Source organism: Macadamia integrifolia, chromosome 10, assembly GCF_013358625.1.
Source record: "Macadamia integrifolia cultivar HAES 741 chromosome 10, SCU_Mint_v3, whole genome shotgun sequence".
Classification (NCBI taxonomy): domain Eukaryota; kingdom Viridiplantae; phylum Streptophyta; class Magnoliopsida; order Proteales; family Proteaceae; genus Macadamia; species Macadamia integrifolia.
The window spans coordinates 5129876-5150871 of record NC_056566.1 but is presented as its reverse complement, the minus strand read 5'-3'; the positions used below and the strand labels follow the sequence as shown (position 1 = coordinate 5150871).

General features: G+C 38.3%; 1 protein-coding gene and 1 long non-coding RNA gene across 2 annotated transcripts; one reads left to right on the top strand and one right to left on the bottom strand.

Moving 5' to 3' along the window:
* Positions 1-7681: 7681 nt before the first annotated feature.
* LOC122092027 (receptor-like protein kinase FERONIA) lies at positions 7682-9609 on the bottom strand. Its single transcript, XM_042662316.1, has 2 exons — positions 8688-9609; positions 7682-8529 (listed from the first exon to the last, which is right to left on the bottom strand). Exons 1-2 carry the CDS (start codon positions 8801-8803, stop codon positions 7980-7982), a joined length of 666 nt encoding a protein of 221 aa, XP_042518250.1. The 5' UTR covers positions 8804-9609; the 3' UTR covers positions 7682-7979.
* A 469-nt stretch (positions 9610-10078) lies between these two features.
* Positions 10079-11963, top strand: LOC122090566. Its single transcript, XR_006143674.1, has 2 exons — positions 10079-10487; positions 11528-11963. It is a non-coding gene; the product is annotated as an uncharacterized LOC122090566 (long non-coding RNA).
* The last annotated feature ends 9033 nt before the right edge of the window (positions 11964-20996 follow it).

The following is a 20996-nucleotide window of genomic DNA, read 5'->3' as shown; positions in this document are numbered from 1 at the left end:
AAAAAAAAAGCCACCACACTTGAGAACCAACGACACACATGCTGCAGCAAGAAGGACAAATCAAAGAGAGAAAGAAAATGGACCAGAGCCGAAGAACTAGATAGAAATTCAGTTCTTAAGGCTGATGGTCCTAAAGCTCATATCCTTTCCGAGAACTCACAAGATAAGAAAGGTGACAAATCGGTTTCCTATGTGAGATACAAAACGCATAATACATTTAATGATTACCTAAAATATCTAGAACTGGGATATCATCATGAAAAATCCTTCAAAAGTGCATTTTAAATTTCAGATAAATTTTGAATTTCCAAAAGAAAGTCCCTCACATTCAAGTTCACTAGTCAATACATATAATAAGGGATCATGATCCTCTCCTATTTTTAATCATGCAATTCTCTCTATGCATGTGAAACTTGTACATTTTCAAAATTCAATGATTATAGAAGTTTTTGAAATTCAAATCTTTTTTAACCCCCCAAATACATTAAACTTCTACAATCGTTCGATTTTAAAAATATACAAATGCTGCGTACTAAGAGAGAATTGCACAATTAAATCTTAGAGAGAATCTAAATCCTATAATAAGGTTCTAGATCCATTTGGTTATGAATCAAGTGAATCAAATTTGCTTTGGTAAATTTTCATTAAAATTAAAATAAAGATAAAATCTTATGAATGAAAAAAAAAAAAAAAGTTTAAACGAGCAGTTTGAAATTTTAATTACATCGGTTGAAGTTTTGGCCTTGCTTGCTGATTGAAACATGAGAGGTTTCCCTTTCTCCAGCATCCTTTGGCGGCTTGGAGTGGTATAAGATTCTGAGAGTATCACGGGTAGCCATCAAGTGCTGTAGGATGATTCAGTAAATAAACATAGATATAAAATAGGGACCACGTGTTTGTTTCTTATTTGTCCCAGTACAATTATTAGATATGTCCTCGGCAACATTACCACTTGTTATTCTTAACGAGGTTGGTAGCCACTAGCCTAGTGGAAGGAAGCCTTTGCTTTATTATCGTTCAGTGGATTGATTGTGGGTTCAAGGTGACATACTCCTCTATTGCTCATTGGTTTTGCAGTACATTGTTCGTTGGTTATGTGGAAATGTTACTTGTCATATAGGGGCTTTGATCGAAAGACTATGATTTTTATCTAGGAGCATCCTATTTTTTTACAAAAAAAATAAATCCAACATCATTACCGTATGTTATTGATTTATGTAATTCGGTGAATTTTTTAGCGAGAGTATAAAAAATATTGTTGAGCGACATCTTATAGATTATCTCAAATAATAATTAATAAGAAAAATTTCTCCATTGGCCTATATTTACTCAAACCCTTTGTCCTAAATTTTTCTTTATTTTGATCATAAAAATAATTTTCATATACCTTTCTCCCTAATGATTTTTTGAATTACTAAATTATCCTCACAACAACAGCTTCATCTCTCACTTACCCCTGCGTAAGCATCCTCTCGCCCTCTACATCCCCTCGGATGGATGTTGCCGTTATGGGGGTAATTAAGAAATTATAAATTATAAGGGGAGAAAGGGAATTGGAAATTTACTTTCCTACGAAAATGAGAAAGAAGTTTTGAAAAGGGAGAGCTTGAATAAATATTAGTACAAGGAACTGATATAAATCTCCCCATTATTTTTATACTGAAACAAATGGGGGAGGGGTCTGCAAATCCTGTGTATTGGAATTTCACATGCCAAGCTAATGGATATACGAGAGGGTGTGCCTCACAATTTGTATACAAACAAGTAGTTCACATAATTACGAAGGGGAGAGAAAGTCTGAGAAAACATGTATTACCACTACCTGCATTATGTACATCATTTTTTTTTTCTGAAAAGAAGTAGTCTTTACTAGCTAATGCTCTACACCTAATGTAAGTTTTCTATTTTGACATTCTCTTTTACTTCAGCATGTGGGTCTCTTGTAAACATGGTTTCAAGAATCGGTATTGTATCGGTCTTATCAATGATATCGTATTGGTATCGGTTGAAAACAATCCCCGATCCTTGACTGATTTAGATTGGTTACCCTTATCATTTCAGGGGTAAAACAGTAAAAAAAAAATCACACTTTTTCTAAAAAGCAAGGGACAAAAATGATCAATACATACTGATCCTCTCCGATACAAATCCGGATCGGATCGGTATCTGTCTCTATTGATCACTTAAAATCTATGCTTGTAAGTGAATCCTGATCATAGTTAGTAAAAACGGGAACCGCAAAAAAAAAAAATAGAAATGAATGATACGGGTTTTAGACAGTAAAATTTTTCAAACGACACAATCAAATAATTAATCAAAAAATAGAAAACAAAAAAATGGACAGTACAAGTTTTAAACGTGTAAATTTCAAACAAACGGGACCAAAAAACGATAGTATACTCGTATAAATTAAGGAATTATTACATGAATACCTATATTTAATGTTCAAAACAACTATAGTATCCAACACTAATGCATATATCTCATGTTTCATTATAAGTTTTATGACATATAATTGAATATCATCCAACACCAATTCTAAATTCATACACCACACATGTTCAAGTTTTATTAAGCAATGTGGCTTGGCTATGATGTTGTTCATTGTTGTCAACATAATCAATATACTCTTGGAGTAATGTTTGTTCAATTTGAGTTGGGAGTCTTACTTTAGAAACATTTTTCAGTAAATGCATCAATTTGTATCTTAATTTTGGAGTCCATACAGTTGAAGGTGATATCATGAGAAATATAGGTCATTGAATTAGCTTTAGGTCGATCAGCGCAGGAGAGAGATATGATCAATTAAGTAGACATTATGTTCAACAAGTTAAGTTTTAAAAAATGTCAAAAAATGGGAACACTTTTTAAACGTGTTTAGAGTGGAAATGTTTACCGTTTGTGGTTTTTTCAAGTATCTTTGAAAAGCATATGAAAAAACGTGATTTAAATGATAAAAAATGAAAACGTATTTAAAACGGAGTTTTTAAACACGTTTTTACCACCAGTGATCTTGATATATACTCCCTTTATGATTTTTTCCCTAAACCCAATGTAAGTTTTTTATTCTCCATCTCTTTGTCTCTCACACGCACGTGAACCTCTTGTGTACGAATCATGGGGTACTCTCTCCCGTGTCCTTTAGCTTCGCATGGGAGATGCCAAACACTGGCCCCCTAAGTAAATACATGTCGCTTTTTCTTTTATAATAGTAAAATTTCTTTCCGCCATGGCCATTACTTATAAAGTGTCGACTGTACTCTAGGGTTCAAAGTTTGGGTTGGTTTTTACCCAAAAAATAATAAAAAAGAGAGTTTGGGTTGGCTATTATTTTTCTTGCAACTTATAATTTTGAAGATATTTAGATAAATATACAGTTTACAAGAGAGAGGTAGTAGGCTGGTCTGAGAGAAAAGTACCATTCTAACTGGCAATCTTGTGAATGGTTCATTCCAGTCACATGTTCAGAGAAGCTCTGGTCCTATATAGAACAAGCCAGTAGAAGTGACAAAGAAGATAACCCAGAAACAAAAATAATGGGCACCAGTTGCAGGTCTAGATCTCTCCATCTCCTCCTCTTCCCTCTGCTCCTCCTGATCATCTTTCCACCATTCTTGTGGTCTGCTACTCTTAGAACTGAGGATTCCTATCTAAGACGCAATGGTTCCATTGCAGTTTGCAATGAGGAGGAGGAAGAGGTGTTGATGGAGTCAGAGATAGGTCGAAGGTTTCTCCAAGGGCAGCAGAAGTATATCTCCTATGGGGCTGTAAGGCAAAACCAGCCCGTCTGTGGTGGAGGTCCAAGTGGTGAAGCTTACATTAAAAGTGGAAGCTGCCTTCCTCCCCCTTCACATTCCCAAAACAGAGGCTGTTCTAAGTATTATCGATGTCGCAGCGACTCCTGATATCATCTCATCTTTATCTCATATTTGTGGGAAATCTGTGTTTCAATTTTATTTCTTATCCAAGCAATTTTCTTGTTACTTTTTTAATTTCTCATTTCATGATTTCATCATCATTCATCTGCTCGTGTATAATTCCATTTGAAGGCACTCAACAAGCTTATTGAAGGCCTGGAAACTGGCCCACCAAAGGCTGAGAATGACACAGTGCCCTTTTTTATTTTCTTTTTTTTTTTTGGCAAGAGAAAGTCACTTACCGACACAGGTGCACACCAGTTTGGCGCATGGGGTAGTGTGGTCCTTTTGCACCTATTGTGTTTAGTTGTAGACAAACATTAGTGGATAGCAGGGAGGATGATCCTAGACTAGATGAGGAACAGAAGTCTCGAAATCGAAACCTCTTAGTGGCTAGGCTCTACTACACTAGAAGAGACTCCTACATATCATTTAAGCTTATAGGGATTTGGAGTACACCAAACCCGAAACTTATTTACTAAATAAGGGGCAAAGTTTTTGTTGGGGTGTACAATGACCACCGTGCACCTCTTGGGGGTGCATGCCCCTGTTTCTTGGACAGAGAACACTTGGCCAAAAACAAATACACCAAAACCTATATTCTTAAGCCATGGTGGAGGATTACTTCACCAATGACCATCATTGCATGTGGATGGGTGTTAGGAATAATGAAGAGTATTTTAGGCCCCCACAAAGAGAGAAGGAAAAATAATAATGACCATAGGTTCATGAGTGAACTCTTCACCGCCGTTGGTAAAGAAAAACTTTATCAAATGGAATTAATGATCTTTCATTCACCGAGTAGATAGCTATATGGATACTTTTAGTTAGTTATTAAGTTGATGAGTGGGAAAGGTTAGAAAAAGAGAAGTAGCTATGCAGTGAGAGAACTAGTGTGGGTTAATATTAGGGGTGTCAATTGGTCGGGCCTAGCTGGGCCTATACCATTGGACTGTGATCTACGATCGATGAGTCGGTCTCGTGTTGGGTTCAATTGAATTTCAAGCTTTAACTGGGCTTTTCCTAATCTGGGCTATAATTGGGCCTTAAACGGGCCTTAACGATCTTTAATTGTCTTAATAAGTATTAAGATGGTTTAATATATTTTATTAAATTATCAACAATCTAAAAAAGATATTACACTTAATTACATTCAATAATTGATAAATATATATATATATATATATATATGTATATATAAAAGAAAAATAAAAATAAAAATATACATAAAAACGATCAAGCTAAATGTGTCGAGCTAGTAGGCCGCCCATCGGGCTTACCCTTTGCACCGTGTACTACCAATTTATAAACAGACCACGCCTGAGCACAAGTTTAATAATTGATGCAAGGTAGGTCGATCTCTAAACAATCGACCTGGTCGAATTGGTGCACACTTGGTATTGACATCCCTTGTTAGGAATGAATAAGGAACATCGCTGAATGGGAAAAAAAAAACCCAAAATATGCCCCCTTGACAATCCAGAACTTCGTAAAATTTAGATGCCAATCTTGTTCTATATTAATTTAGTAAGTCTAATACCGAAGCTTGTTAACTACCCTTGACTATAATATACATTAAATGCGATTTTTTTTTTTTTTTCCTGAAGGAGGTTGATTCGTCTTAACAAAACAAATAGTGTCTAAGGGAACAAACTTCTTGGACCAGGCAAAAAAACGAAGATGAAACTAATACATATGGAAAAGCGATGGGTATGCTAACAAGTTACCTAGAAATAAAGTATACTAGCGTTATTGATCGTTGGATTAGATAGTTTACATCAATACTATTTGTACTTGTTGTCTTACATAAGCTACCTAGCCCCGATGCACTGTAGCCACTCTTCTTCTCCCTCACTATCTCCGCCTTCCCCTCTCTCTTCCACAAATTTCGTTGCCCCCAATGTACCTATCTTTGATTTCTCTCTCTCTCTCTCTCTTCCCCTTCCGTCTTGGATTCAAATGGTAATAATCGGTCAAATCTGATAAAAATTTGCAACAACCAACATACAATCGGCATAGCCAGAGGCATCATGAGCATGCCATTCGCTTCAAGTTTCTCTTTTTCCTTTCTCTATTTGCTTCGAGCAGGATCTTACCTCATGCGAGGATCATACAATGCTATTGAAGCTTTTATCTCTCACAAAATTAAATAAAAAAATCTCTAAAAAAACTAAACCCTAACCAAGCATCTTAGAATAAATGTCATGCAAGTTTCCAAGTTTTTTGAGATTTTGAGTTCTCTCGGTTTCACAATTTCAGAGGGGGAATTATGTAATTGATTCACAAGGATAAAAATTAGGGACGATTTTATCCTGCACTGTGAGTTAGTAATTGAAAACATACATTTTATCTCTGTTCAGATGGATAGAAGAAGATGAAAAACATAGTCTATTAGCAAAGCTCAATCTGAACTTTATCATCATAAATAAAACTGAAAGTGGAGACCAACGAACGGGGCATCATCGGGGATGATGGATGGGGCTGAGGGGGAGGAGAAGTTGAGAGAGAAAGAGAGGTGCCAAGTTCCATCCATGGAATGCCTAGATGGTTAGAGTGAATTGGGGATTGTGTGGATAGGTGCGCGGTCCCAGGTTCGATTCCCCATCTATGCATCTGCGATTTTAGTAGAGACCGTGGCAATGGGTTGCTACGCTAATCTCCTCGAGGATTAGTTGAGATGCGCGTAATCTAGTCCAAACACCTTGGTTAAAATAAAAAATATAAGAGAGAGAGAGAGAGAGAGAGAGAAGGTGCTAGTGTACCCTGCAGTTGGCTTAGATAACCTTTCCCATAAGTTATAGATGGTTACCCAAGGAGAGGGGCAAAAAAAATAATAAAATAATAAAATAATAAAATAATAATAATAATATAAGGTAACATGATGATCATGCTGCCGGTTTTATGTGCCATCTCACACTCTTTGCTCCCTGGCATGTGTGCCCCTGTATACGAACTATGCGGCTTCCATACGGCCCCATGATCGAAGATGTGGATTTTCTTTAATTGTGGGGTGGGGCAAGAGTTGAGGGGGCCATTCTGGAGGGAGGCTGTGAGAGTAAGGTGCCATGGAAGGAGGATGTGGGAGGAGAGCAAGGAAAATTCAGGGATTATAATTAGGAGGGAAGTAATATTTGTGAAAGTTTTCTTATGGGGGGGATCCGAAAAGAAAAATTAAGGAAGGAAATTTGAGTAAATATAGGTTACATATAAAGAAGTGATAGATTTTTATTTTTTTTTTTTCAAGAGAAGAAAGAAATCAAGGGGAAGATTGGACATAAATTCACACGAACCAAAACCCTACATTTCAGAAATCATATCAAAAGTGGTGGAGTCGAATAGATAAGAATGATTATCTGCTCTAATTCTGATTAATGTTGATTCATGCAACTTACTTTAGATTAGTCATGAATGTTCTTTGATCTTCATTTTTTCTTTATTCTTTGTTTTAAACTCTTTGCTTCTTCCTAGTTGAGCAGTTCCAATTTCTAAGTTTCCCCTCAATAGCTTCCAATCAAACAAGGAAGCAGAATCGACGAAGGCCAATCCCATGCTTGATCAAAAGAAAGAAAGATAATACAAAGGATTGCAAACTTAAATTACAAGAGTTATACATTAAGAGTTTTACGGAAATACTGTACCATTGTGGGTTCATGATCTTAGTCACTAATTACTGGACAGAGAAAAAGTTTGTTTGATTTCGAAATTTTTTCCAAGGGGTATCTCTATTGAGACCCATGTTTATGGATTTAACATTCATGTCATTATTTATTCATCAAAGTTTCATTCCAACATTTACTATCAAAGATTCAAACTACTACAAATTTTTTTAGAACTCAACATACACGAGGAAAACTTAATCCATCCAATGGTCAGTTTGACCAGACATCAATAAATATTGAGAGATCAGTATTTTCCTTTTCATGAATACATTATAGAATGGTGGTGGTGGTGGTGGCCAGAGGCTCCTGGTGAGTGTGGGCTTAGCCGACCACATCTTCCCCAATTGCAGTGTATATCAGTAGATATTGACTATGATTAACCCTGCAATCACCTCTTCCTTCATCAACCAACTTGCTCATACTGTCTTGAACTTGTAATCTCCCCAAGTGAGAGGTAGCGGCCATGATTAATCGGTCGAGAAATCCACCTACCATACTTGTCCTTCACACTCCGGCCATAACGGTAAATCAAGAAACATACCAGACAGATTGCAAAAGCACCGCCGGCCAGGGCACTACCGGCGACAAGTATTAATCGCCGAGATGGAAACCCAGTATGAGCCTGATCAGGTTTGATCGGTGGAGGATTAGCTCCGGCTAAATTACCATCACTGCTATTCAATTTGAATATCTCTAGCCCATTCAATATTGCATCATAGTACATTGGCTTAGCTTCAATACAAGGATACACAGAGATCCATAGATCTTGCTTTCCTCTGTAGCTTCCCTCTGCAACAACCATTCCAACATAATCTACATACATTGGCACTCCATTGCCACCGCTTCGCTTTATGACATCAATTTGATCTCCAGAAGTCTCATTGCCGATCGAGATATAGAACATTATCTGATTCGGATTCGTTATCAGATCTCGGGTTTCGCAGAAATGGAACCTGAAAAGATAAAAGAATCCAGTATCCAAACTAAATGACCAAGTGAGCTTTTGCTTGTTAATATTGATTTCAGAATCTAGACCCATGAACCGTTCAGTCCGGTAGAGATTCTCTGGTGCTGTATAAGGGGGTACAGTTGATGGGTAATGAATATCTACCTCTGTTTTCTTGCTTGTTTCTCCATATGCATCACCAAGTATGTAATCATGGTCTTCAAACCAGGCACGAAAGATGCCGGTATCATTCTCTGGTGGAATTTCATTTCCGCCGACATTGAATCTGTGAACTGTCTCTAATGCTGTGTAGTTATCGAATTCGAACCAATTCAGCTGACCCATGAAGGGGAGGACTTCGTCGCGAATGTAGAGATTAGAAGGCATTGAGACGATCTCGATTCCATTAACAAAGCCATAGTCATTAGATGGAGTGAATGAGATGTCCAATGTGTGGCCTTCTATGTTGACAATGAATTCTTTGATTAGGTAGTCTTGGTTGAGGTAGTCAGTGGTGAGGGAAGGACTGAAGTAGCTAAGGAGAGTAAATTGACCGGCGGAGACGGTGAAGAAGGCGTCAGATCGGTTTAAGCCAGAATAAGAATCTGGGTAGAAGTAGAAACGAATGAATTTTGGGCCAGGTGAGACGGGAAATGAGTAGTTGAGCTGGGAATAGAAGAGCCGGGCAGTCATGTAAGGGATTTGGGGGATGGAAATGAATTGTTTAGAGGCTTCAGAGGGGGTTGATGTGTTGGGTTGTGCAGAGAACATGAAGTTAGATCCGACATCAGTAGTCCAGTTGCGGCCATTGGAGGCTGCAGAAGTAGTGTTGGAAGGAAAGCCACAGTTAATGAGAATGCTTTCAGAGGGTATGTAGAGGAGATCGGCTGTGGTTGAGATTGTAAGATGGACAAGGAAAGGTAGAAGTAGATATGGGAAGTACCCAAAGAGTTTCTTTGGGTGATCTCCATGGAGGCGAATGGAGAGATTGGGCATGAAGAAGATCTTCAAATTTCTAAAGATTTGAGGATTTCTGTGATTCACAACTCAAAAGTCAACTAGGTATGAGCAGGAAAAAGAGGCAATGAGCATCTTTCTCTCTGTCAGGATCTTTTTAGCTTTTGGTATACTCTTTGGGTCCTTGTCAGGGTGTTAGACAACTTGCATTAAAATAAGGATAGAAATTTCTATCAATATATATTTATATATATATATATATATATATGAGAGGATGCTTTTTGATATACTCTTTGGGTCCTTGTTAGGGTGTTAGACAACTTGCATTAAAATAAGGATAGATATTTCCACCAATATATATTTATATATATATATATGAGAGGGATAGGTATGCTAGCGTATTACCTAGGAATTAGGAATACTAGTAGGATATTAGCAGTTAGATTTGATCAATTTAATTTCAATCCTTAGATTTGTATCTTACTTTATAAGAGAAAAGTAACTCAATATGTTAAAATACACTGGCAATACCGTACTATTTGGCTTGATAAATTCAAATACATTACTCTGAAAAAGGTATGCTCTCTGCAACGTCCCTTTCAGCCCTTTGATTGCTCCAACGCCCATCAGTACTCAATTCAGGGAAGGAGAGAGGAAGAGGGGAAGAGAGGAAGAGAAGAGTGAAGGTTCGTTGCTATAATCCGTGGTTGCCACTGGGAGAGGTGGGAGATAGGAAGAGGGGAAGAGAGGAAGAGAAGAGTGAAGATCTGTGGTCACCGCCGAGAAAGCTGGGAGAGATGAAGAAGGAAAGAGAAGAAGAGAATAGTGAAGAAAAATCTTCTCTTGACCTTTGCAGGGATCATCTATGGTTGCCACCGGGAAAACTGAGAGAGAGGAAGAGGGGAAGAGATGAAGAGAAAGGAAACTCATTTTTTACATTTTTCATTTTTGAGGCCAAACGAAGTGAAGGCAAAACATCCAAAGATTACATATGCAGACCTTTATCAGGTATCTGTTATAATTAGTGTTCTTTCTATCTGTTATCTGTAGATTATGCAGTTTTGTTTCCCAATTATGAGATCTATTGACATTTGGACTTCCATTTTATTATAATATTTCTTCTTTTGGGTGGGATAGGCATCTGTTTTTGTTAAAATGCAAATCACTGCTATGTGAAACTACAACAAATTGCAATTATTACTAGCCAAGGGATTCAGTTTTGTTCTTTCTTACTTCTCTAAATACCGGTTCATGTGGAAGGACTTCTTCATGCAAATGCTGACCCAGAAAGTTGCCTTACATGTGTTAATGGGTGGTTGGGTACTTGTCTATTTGGATATGCATGTATATTTGTGTCTCTATGTTTTTGATCCTGTTGTCTACATATGCATGTATGTGTGTGTGCATACATTAATCATTTGTTTGCATGAGGATGTGTATGTTCTTGTCCATTTACATGTGTGGGTATGTACATACCCTATCATAGTTTTAGGATGAAAATACACATTATTATACAATACAACTCTACTCAACTCAATAAATCCTTGCCCCAACTAAACGAGGTCAGTTACATGAATCCTGTTTTCTCTGTTCAACTTTTTCTAAAGACTTATCATTTGTTAACCTAGGCACCAATGCTTTGGCATAAAACTAGCTAGGAGGATCCAATTTTCATTCCCAAACTTTTGTGAGCCATCTCTTTGCACATATGTCAATTTAGCTGAGAAGATATTCAAGTAGCTTGGAGGGTTTTGATTTTGACCCTTCGGGCCTCTTTCCTTTTAGTTGTTGATAAAATTTGACTGGTATGATTTATAAGCCATTGGCTGCAGAAGTTGATATAGAATATTTGAAACGAGCTTATTAGTAGTTGTAACCATGTACTTTGTCACATAACTGCTGCAATTTTAAATGTTGAATAGTTGAACAGTTATGAAAGTTGGCTATAATGATGTTCTATTCTGCTTTCAACTCAGGTTCTTGAATTCATAATGTTCCTTTGGTTTTCAAATTTTTATGCAATGTTCTTTGCTGTAAATGGTTTGCAGGGTAGGCCATGGAAATCCTTCTCCATGAGTTGGGAGGCCATTGAAAGGGGGCATGAAAGCGGCTAGTGGATTTTCTTGGTTAGCATAGGTCGCTATTCACGTCAGGCCTAGCTGAAGAATGAGAAATTTTTTTCTGTTCTACTATTGGGTTATTTCTCCTATTTTGTAAGTGTTTTAATGGACTAGAAGGTTCTTTAATGGGTTTGAGTTTGGTGAGGCAATAGAAAATAGGCCTGGGATTTTCAGTAGATTGGTAGTCAACAAATTCTATTTATCGCTTGAGGCTCAAGTATAGAAATGGAGCTTTCTATAATTTTTTAGGCTCAAGTATAGAGATGGAGCTTTCTGTAGTGGTATCTTATAATGACTATTTCTGTAATGGATGTACTAGCTTAATTGCTCAAGTATGGTGAAATATCAAATTTTTTTTCTTTTATTTTTTGGTTTGAGTTTCATCTAAATTCAGATTCATGTAATTTTGACAAAGGATTGTTCTGTCCTATGTCTAGCAGCAAATGACATAGGTAGCAACTGATGATATAGCTCTTCTCAGCAACATCAAATTAAGCATCAGCTTTGCTTTAAAAGTTCTTTGAAGTCGATGTCCTCACACATTACTTTCAGCAATAAAATTAATTTTTTGTTGGATAATTCTAGCAACATAGGACATAGTTTTTTTCAATGATATCAGATTAACATCCATCGCCTATGCAAAAAAACTCATTTTTTTAAAGCTGCAGAGGATAAAGGACCTCTCAATAGATATAAGATCAATCATCCTTAGCTTGAAAGGGTCTTTGAAATATAACACTGAAAATGATCAAGAAACTTATTTCAATTTCTTCTGAACATGCGTAACATCATAGATGGTGTTTTCTATTCTTTGCAATAGTAGTTAAAGCTTCATTACATCTCATATTAACAGTGTTATCATACTATACCTAAAAAACACTAGAAGTTCACACAAACAACCCATTATCAATGCTCTTACTTGTCTTTAAGTAGTTGTAATCTTGGGTACAATCAGATTTGAATGGGAATTACTAGAGGTTTTACCTGCAAAGATACCAAGTGCAAAGGGAAGCATGAGCATTTGGAGCTACAGGAAGTGCTACATAAAAAAAAGTATTGATTTTTGGGATGAGGTGGGAGGTATATAGGTTTGTCCAAAAGGGTCTTTTGAAGAGGGGGGGGGGGGGTCCCCTTGATTGAGGCCTGAGGGTATTTCTTGTTATCAAATACTTCCATCATCCAGCAACTTAAAACCAACTTTCCAAAAAAGTAGTACTGAGCGTATTTCTTGTTACCAAATGCTTCAACATCTGCATGTTTTTACCTGACTATATCTTTTGTAGAGTTATTTTGGCTTCATTTTCTGTAGTGAAACAAACATACACATGTACCTCTTTAATGACCTACTTTTATGATCACATAACTCTCACTGTTGGATTTCAAACAAAAATAAAGTGGAAAGATTCTTCTTTAAAAAATGGCAATTCATGGCTTTAAGGTTCAACACTTCTTCTTTTTTTTCCCTGCAAACCAGGTTCTACATTCTCAAACAGCATGAACCAGATGTATCTCGTACTTTATTAAGAACTAGTTTAACATTGTCCAATAAAAAAGAAGAAGCTAGTTAAGTACATGGTCATATAAATTATAACAAACATCACTGACAAAATCATGACATGAATGGATACATTTCTCAATGAAGTTAAAACATTTCTCAGTGAAGGTCAACAATCACAGCACATTCTTCAGTTTTCTAAAATAATTAGAATCTTGATGGATTCGAACCATCATACCCTAGTAACTCCCAAGTGCTCTTCCATTTTGAGCTAAAGATCCACCCAACAATCTAAAATAGTTTGAAAAATCCAGATTAGAACATCACATAATTACAATTCCAATGAACTATCCAGCCACTTGAGGAGTAACATTATTTTAACAGAATTACAGCCAACATCATCTACACTAAATTCTTGAAATTAAGGTTATAAAAGTTCACTGCACCAATACAATTATTATGGATTTGGAGAGGAATGAAGTGTTTCGTTTGGATCATCGTTTGGATCATCATGCTTTTGTCGTTGATTTCAAATTGTTGGAATCAAATTACCTTTTCTTTGTCTTGAAAGAAGAAGTTAGTGAATAAAGATGGAGTTCAAATTCTAGAAATTAAGAACCGAACAAAACTGGTAGTTAGGGGGAAAAAAAAAAGGGGTGAACCGAATGTAACTGTGTTGATTTGGGATTTTCGTACTCCCTGTTCAATCAAAGGTTACTGGTCTCTCTGATCGATGCTCGGTCATTGCTCGGTGAAGACTGAGATGAAAGAACCCCAACCTCAGCCTCCCTGCTCGATTCGTCCTTCACGCAGATTGGGATCGATCACCGAGAAGACCTGTAATGATGGAAGAAAGAAACATAAAATGGGAAATGGAAAACGAAAACCATAAATTGGGATCGAGAATTATGAGATCTGTAAAATGGAAAATGGAAAACAAAAATCCTAGATTGCTGGTCGAGGACAGTGACAGTTGGTCGCTGGTCGGTGCTACTACTCTGTGCCCTGGGAGGGATCTGGAAGAAAACAAAATCCCTAGACGTTGCTGCATCTCTGGTCATGAATGGGATAGAGTTGTGAGATGGACTCTGCTGCATCTCAATAACCCTATTATATGAGATGATCGCTGCTCCGTCGAGGTCACACGACACCGATCGTCGCTGGTCGATCGTCGCAGGGGAAGAGAGTCACTGGTCTCTAATTCTGAAAGTTTAAAAGCCTAATACGAAAAGAGATGGAAATGGAAGGGACGGGAGATGGTCAAGGGATTGGAAGGGAGTTTTGCAGATTTGGATCAGGGCAACGCGTGAAATCGGTTGAAGATCCTCCCTACAGAGGATAATTTTCTGATGGAGAGATGCTACAGTAATACGTTTTAGGATAGGAGAAATAGTTAATTTCCCAAGACAAATGTAAGCTATTTACTGCTTTACAACTGACACCTTAGTATATATTCAATTTTTTAAAGTTTTGTATCATACTTTGTACACGTATAACGGTGTACATACTATATAACCTCAATAACATGGATTTAATCTGCCTAATCCAACGGACAATATAAGCTAGCATACCTAATTCCTAGGTAACCTACTAGCATGCCTGTCCTTTTCCCTATATATATATATATATATATATAAGAACGTGAGTGAGAGACCCAATTCCACAAGTCATTGATAGATGCAAGCAGGATGGAATTTTGCTGCTACCCCTGGTTGCGGAAACTTTCTTGCTATTGGTTTTATAGGCAAAGAAATGGAATCTCAAAGGGTTTTAAAAATTCCTAAGATTGAGAAGGGTATTTGTGAACCCAAAGGACAAATGAATTATTTCATTTCTTTGGCTACGAGGCCGGTTAAGAGAAAAGTTCCTGAAACCAAGGTAGCAGTAAATATTTTTTTCCAAGCAGACATGCAGCAAGTGGGATGAGTAAGTAATAAAAGAACATGAAAAAAGTTGTTATTGCAAAGTATTACGGATCAACTCTATTGCTTGAACGATGTAGGAATTCATCGTCCATGGCTCCTTTGCGGGTAACTTTTTTTTTTTTTTTTGTTTAAGTATGTGGCCGACCAAGATCCTTGGTCTTAAATAACAACTGTCTAATATAGTTGGTAAACTGTGGTGGGCAAAATGCTGACGCTCACTAGGAGGTTCCCTCTCTAACTATCAAAAGAAAAAAAAAATATTTAGTTTAACGTTTAAGAACCTGTTGATCTGCATTGAGCGACCCTGCGGTACTTTTCATGAATATAAAAATCTGATTGGCAAATCTGCAGGTTTTTTTTTTTTTTTTTTTTTTTTTTTAAAGTTGATAAAACTACGGAAAATTTAACAAAACTTACCTCTTATAATTAGATTTGTAAGATTTTGAATAAAAGAACTCCAAAAAAAATGAAAGATATGTGGAAATATTTGTTTATTCTTAAGAATACGGTTTTCTTGGGTTTCAGTCGAATTTTCCCTATTTTTATTAGGTAAGTTTAATGAATAAGGAGACTTTGTATCACTTCCCTACATATACTTGACTTATATTTACTCAGATTTCCCCTGTTCCAAGTTTCTTTTATGATTCTTTAGAAAGGTAAACTTCCATTTTTCTTTCTGCCAGGTAGTTAAAAAAATTCTTAAATTACCCATAGCCCCTCTCACCCCATGCATCTCTCCTCTGGACCCATGCATTTCTATTTAATTTATGTGTGATAACAAATGTGTGTGTGTGTGTGTTTTTTTAAGTAATTGTTTTCCCATATATTACGATGGGTTTGCTACTTGTATTTATAATGTGTTTACAAGAGATAAGCACTGTTTACAAGAGATAAGATTTGTTGTTTACATTGTTAAGAGTCCCTAGCTATCTAATATGACTTCGGAGCAGGAACTCTTTCGTTTGACTTGGTCTCAAGTTTGTGAGCGGGAACTCGAGATGATATGCTTGGCGTGGTCTTGAGATTAGCCACATCATTTGGGATATTGAACTGATGATTTGTAATACGCCCCTACAAGCAAAGCAGTTGACTATTAATGGTGAACTTGTCCCTGAGAGAATGAAACTGTGGTGCACAAAGTCCCTTGGTCAGAGCTTGTAACAAACTGAATGTTGAGTCATCGTGTTGCGACTTGTTCCTGTATGAAATGATAGTCCATTTCAATATGTTTGGTACTGGCATCAAATAGTAGGCTCGCTGCAAGATACGTGGCCCCAATATTAATAAAGGGTAAGGGGAGGTGGGGTAAATCCAAGATCCATACGCAGTTGGAGCAACCAGAGAAGTTCGGCCAAGGCAATTGTGAGGCCTTTGTACTCCGAATCAGTGGAGGACTGGGCCTTCATGGGCTACTTTTGTAGCTCCATGAAATGAGATTGGGCCCTTGGTAGATGCAATACCCACTAGTGGAGCATCTATCATCCAGATAGCCAGTCATCAATGTAGACATGGAACTAGAAGGTGGCAGAGGGGCAAAGATGTAGACAAAGATCAATAGTGCTCTTGAGATAGCGGAGAATCCATTTCACCGCTGTCCAATGGTCCATCGTGGGAGAATGTTTGTGTAACCTAGCCCCATTAACATTAGTACAATATTGTTCTCTTTCGCCCAACGCTTTAAAACATGTTGTGCCATGTTAAGGAGGCTAGAGTTTATCAACTAGCATAATAATATCTCCCAAGGCGATGTGGGATTAAAGTTTGCACACACTCATCGATCTCTCATATCCTTTAGTACTTTATGTATACTTGGTGGAGACACCTCACCTGTAATACCCTACTTCTTAAACCCAGTCTGATTACACGGTTGACCCGGTTTAACCATGCAGGACCCGAACCGGAGAGAGTTAAGGCGGGTTCCTTATGGACCATGATGGCAAGGGTGACCTTAAACACCGGCTGGCCCGACAAGTCCGAGCCAGTGCCAGAAGAGACGGGGGTACCCAAGCCGTGTACATGCACATATTATAAGGCCATGTACGGATAAAGCAAGTATGTAGCCGTATCTTAAAGCGCATACGTATATTATATCTAATGCCATGAGTGAGATTCGTGCCAAGAGTCGAACTCTGTCAAAATCCCACTTGTTGGCCAAGTTTTGGCCCTCAGGTGGGCGGACAGGTGGGCGCATCCACCCACCTGAGTGACCCACCCATGTGATTACATAGTTATCTAAGAAGTATATATAGCATTTATGTTTTTCTTTTTCTTTTCTCATTTATGACACTCGGACGTTGGTGAGAAGAGTAAAGAGGAGAGAGAAAAGAAAGGAAAGAAGAAGAGAAGAGAAGAGAAGGAAGAGGAAGAAGAGATGGATTTCAGTGGCGCCGAGGCTTGATCTTCCCATTCTGACGCCAGAAGAGTGATCTCCAATACTAGATCTACGTTTAGAGGTGAGCAAAGGTTGGGTTCCTTAAACTTTCACCAGACCCAAGTAAAACCCTTGATTTGGGTAGGGTTTCTTGAGATCTTGTAAATCCCCCTTGAGATGATGAATCTAAGGTTTAATAGATGATCTATGTGTTGATTTTGAAGGATTTGAAGAAGTATTTACAAGGTTGGAGAAGCATTGTTGATTTGAAGTGATTTGGAGTTTTGAAGGAGTTCTTGAGCAAAGAAGGTAAGATGGCTTTCCATTCCTTAAATCTAACCTAGACCTAGGTTAGAACCATCTTATAAGACCTTGAATGTGTGAAGAATGGGTTTGAAAAAGCCCCATTTGAATCCCCAAAGGTTGGGGGAAGTTTGGGAAGAAACAACAGTTTCCTGCCAAGACCGGTGGGCCATTTGGCCCACCTGTGGGCACCCGCCTGAGAGGGCAGGACCCTCGGGCCCAACTGGCGGGCCCAATCGACGGGCCACCCTGCCTGTCGGTCTTAGCAGGACCCTCGGGCCCAATCGGTGGGTCAGACCGATGGGCCGAACAGTGGGCCGACCTACCCGTCAATCAAGATCGGTGGGTCTGACTGGTGGGTTAGACAGGTGGGCTGTCCGACACACCCGAGAGGCTCTGAACATGATTTTTACATCCGATTGGACCCAAAACGGACGTGTGACCTGATTTTAGGATTCTAAACATGATCTTGTCATTGGATCGTGTTAATCTTGATCCCAAAGTGGTGAAATACTAACCCCGCTCACTTATGATAGGTTCACCAAATCTCACGCTTCTCGCACCGGATCTCACCCGTACCGAGCGTGAGTCCTTGTACACTATAGGTAAGTGGGGAGAGGACGTTTGGCCTTGTTTCAAGGCATTGTTTGGCATTCATTTAATCGTATTTAGTCTAGCCATGCCATCATGAAAATGCTATGTAGATTAGTCATCCTCACATTGTTATGCATGGTGTTGTGTTTATTTCTAAATGCCAAGTGATGATATGCTTATGTGATGAATGTTGACATCATTGTGCATGATGCATTAATAGACTAGATGCCGTAGTCGGCTTGGAAACGAGTGCATTGGTGGCCCGTGGTATGGGACGCGGTGGCACTATGTAATCATATTATTGTCATATAGGAGCATGCGGTTTAGGATTATCACCTTCCCGTGCTATGACACTTCCCAACAGGGGTTAAGGTGTTGGGTTACCATTTGGGGGGAAGCAGTGGTCGCGATTGTCGGGTCACTGTGGCGGTTAGACATTACGCCCGGCTGGTCATTAGGACAGTCGGTAACTCCGGTGGTATATTCAAGAGGGCCAATCGTACTGTTTTTAAATTTCTGGAGTCAGCACCTTTAATTTCTGTCATTTATTTTATGTTGAGAGCCGGTGGTTGGCATGTTTTATTTTTTTTAGTACTCACGGTGGGCTTTCTCTAACAGCCCTATGGGGGTATCGTGGGATGGAGTTTGCGGCTCGTACCCGGAGTATACCCGCACTGTGGCTGTAGTAGTACTAAACCAAAGACTTAGTAATGTTGCTTAAGTGGATGTGATTTAAAAATGTATTGCATAGCATATAGTGCATATGATTGTGATTTGTTGTGTGGACTACTGTGTGGTCCATCTTTCCACTTACTGAGCTAGTGAGCTCATCCCACATGTGCACCTCTTTTAGATGATTTTGCAGGTCATCAACCAGATGAGCACGGGTCGGGTCTCACAGTTGAGTTCCCTGAAGAGGACTGGTGGGTCCCTGAGGAGTTAGAGCACGGCACTGATTGCTCGTGCGAGAGTTGTGCTACGGGACCGCAGTTCTGATACAGAGCTGAACTCCACTTTTGATGCCAAGCTGAGCTCTACCTTTTGATGCCGAGCTGGGCTCAACCTTTGATACGAGCTGAGCTCTAAGCTTTGATACTGAGCTGAGCTGTACACTCTGATTTTTGATGATTCCTTTTGAGTACTTGATATGTAAATTGTATTCTATTTGTGTAAGTATCATGCCTTCGGGCCCACATGTACTTAACTATTGTATTACAATTTGGGTATCAAGTATTATGAGAATATTCATAGGTAAAAAGTCTTCCGCTGAACTGATGAACACTTTCTTAGTTGTGTGTATACTGTGGTGGAATACTGTATCAGATGATCCTGGCAGGTTTGGGTTAACCGGTGTTAACCCGATCACTGGCCCGATTCTGTGTGAACGGGGTGTGACATCACCGATCTTCCAGGCGTGTTCAATACACTTATCATATTCTTGGGCATCATAGCATGAGCTATCACACTTTGTTGATGGAGAGAGCTATATTGGGACGGGTCATTGTGAGATATTGAAGGGCCCCCACCGCACAATGATAGAGGGTGGGATCATAAAATCGAGAGACAATATCGCGAGAGAGTGAAGTGTGGAGCTAGGAGTTAGAAGGGGCTTGGCTCCATCTACTTGGACCTTGTAGAAAATATTAAGTATGCATTTAGACTGAGAAAGATAGAGCCCGTGAAATGTACGTGTAGCTTCTATGCCAAGGAAGAAGTGGATGTCACCAAGGTCCTTGGTGACAAATTCTGTACCGATGGTTGTGATAAGTTGTTGGATTGTAGTGGGGCTGGTACCAGTTACAATAATGTCATCCACATATACCAGGATTTACAGTTGGTGGTCAGTAGAGAGGCATATTGATGAGTACATTTATGTGTGAAATCTAGGATAGTAAAACATACATTTTACATATTTAGAATGGAGCTACCTTGGGTTTTACTCTCTTTTTGTAAGTTTTGTATTTTAAAGGCTTTAAGCATTATCAGGCGTCATATCTCTCCAATAACAACTACTTAGTGTAATTGGTGAGCTATGGTGTGCAAATATTCCTTGCTCACCAGGAGGTCTTAAGTTTGAATCTCATGATAGTCTTTTTTTGGAGAATTTTGTTGAAGATTTCTAAGAAAAAAAAATCCGTCAACAAGGGTTGTGCACAAGATTTGAAGAGAGGGAGAAAAAGAAGAGAAAAATAAATAAAAAAAAGGAAAAAAAATAGGCAAAAAAATTATAGGAAATTTCTCCAAGTTTATTTCTCTCTTCTCTCTCCTCCACCTTAACACTTTTGGTTTCAAAATATCTCACCTGCCAATTGTGGTTTTTTATCTTTTAAGAAAGAGAAATTTGTTGCCCTACCTCCCCATTTCCTATAAATACAACTCATGTAAGAGGAGGGGAGACATTTCATTCTTCTTCTAGGGTTTTTTTTTAGTTGCTCTCTCTCTCTCTCTCTCTCTCTCTCTCTCTCTAGTTTTAGTTCTTCTTTATTTTTGCTTTAATCACTTTTGTAATAGCTTTTTATTTCAACTAATGCAAGCACTTTTTTATTTTTATTCAGCCTTTTATGTTTATGATTTATGCACTTGAGTTGTAATTTTTAAAGTTATAGTTCTAGGCTTAGATCTAGGTGACAACATCACGAGCCGTGGAGCATTTTTTTTTCAAGATTTGTTTTCTCCAAGCCTAGAAATTCAGATTTGGTTCATTCCAAA

Coding starts and splice junctions, on each gene's coding strand:
- LOC122092027 (XM_042662316.1), bottom strand. CDS start 8,803: ATGTCGGCGGAAATGAAATTCCACCAGAGAATGATACCGGCATCTTTC. Junction 8,530..8,687: donor AAACAAGCAAGAAAACAGAG/GTAGATATTCAT, acceptor TTATCTTTTCAG/GTTCCATTTCTGCGAAACCC.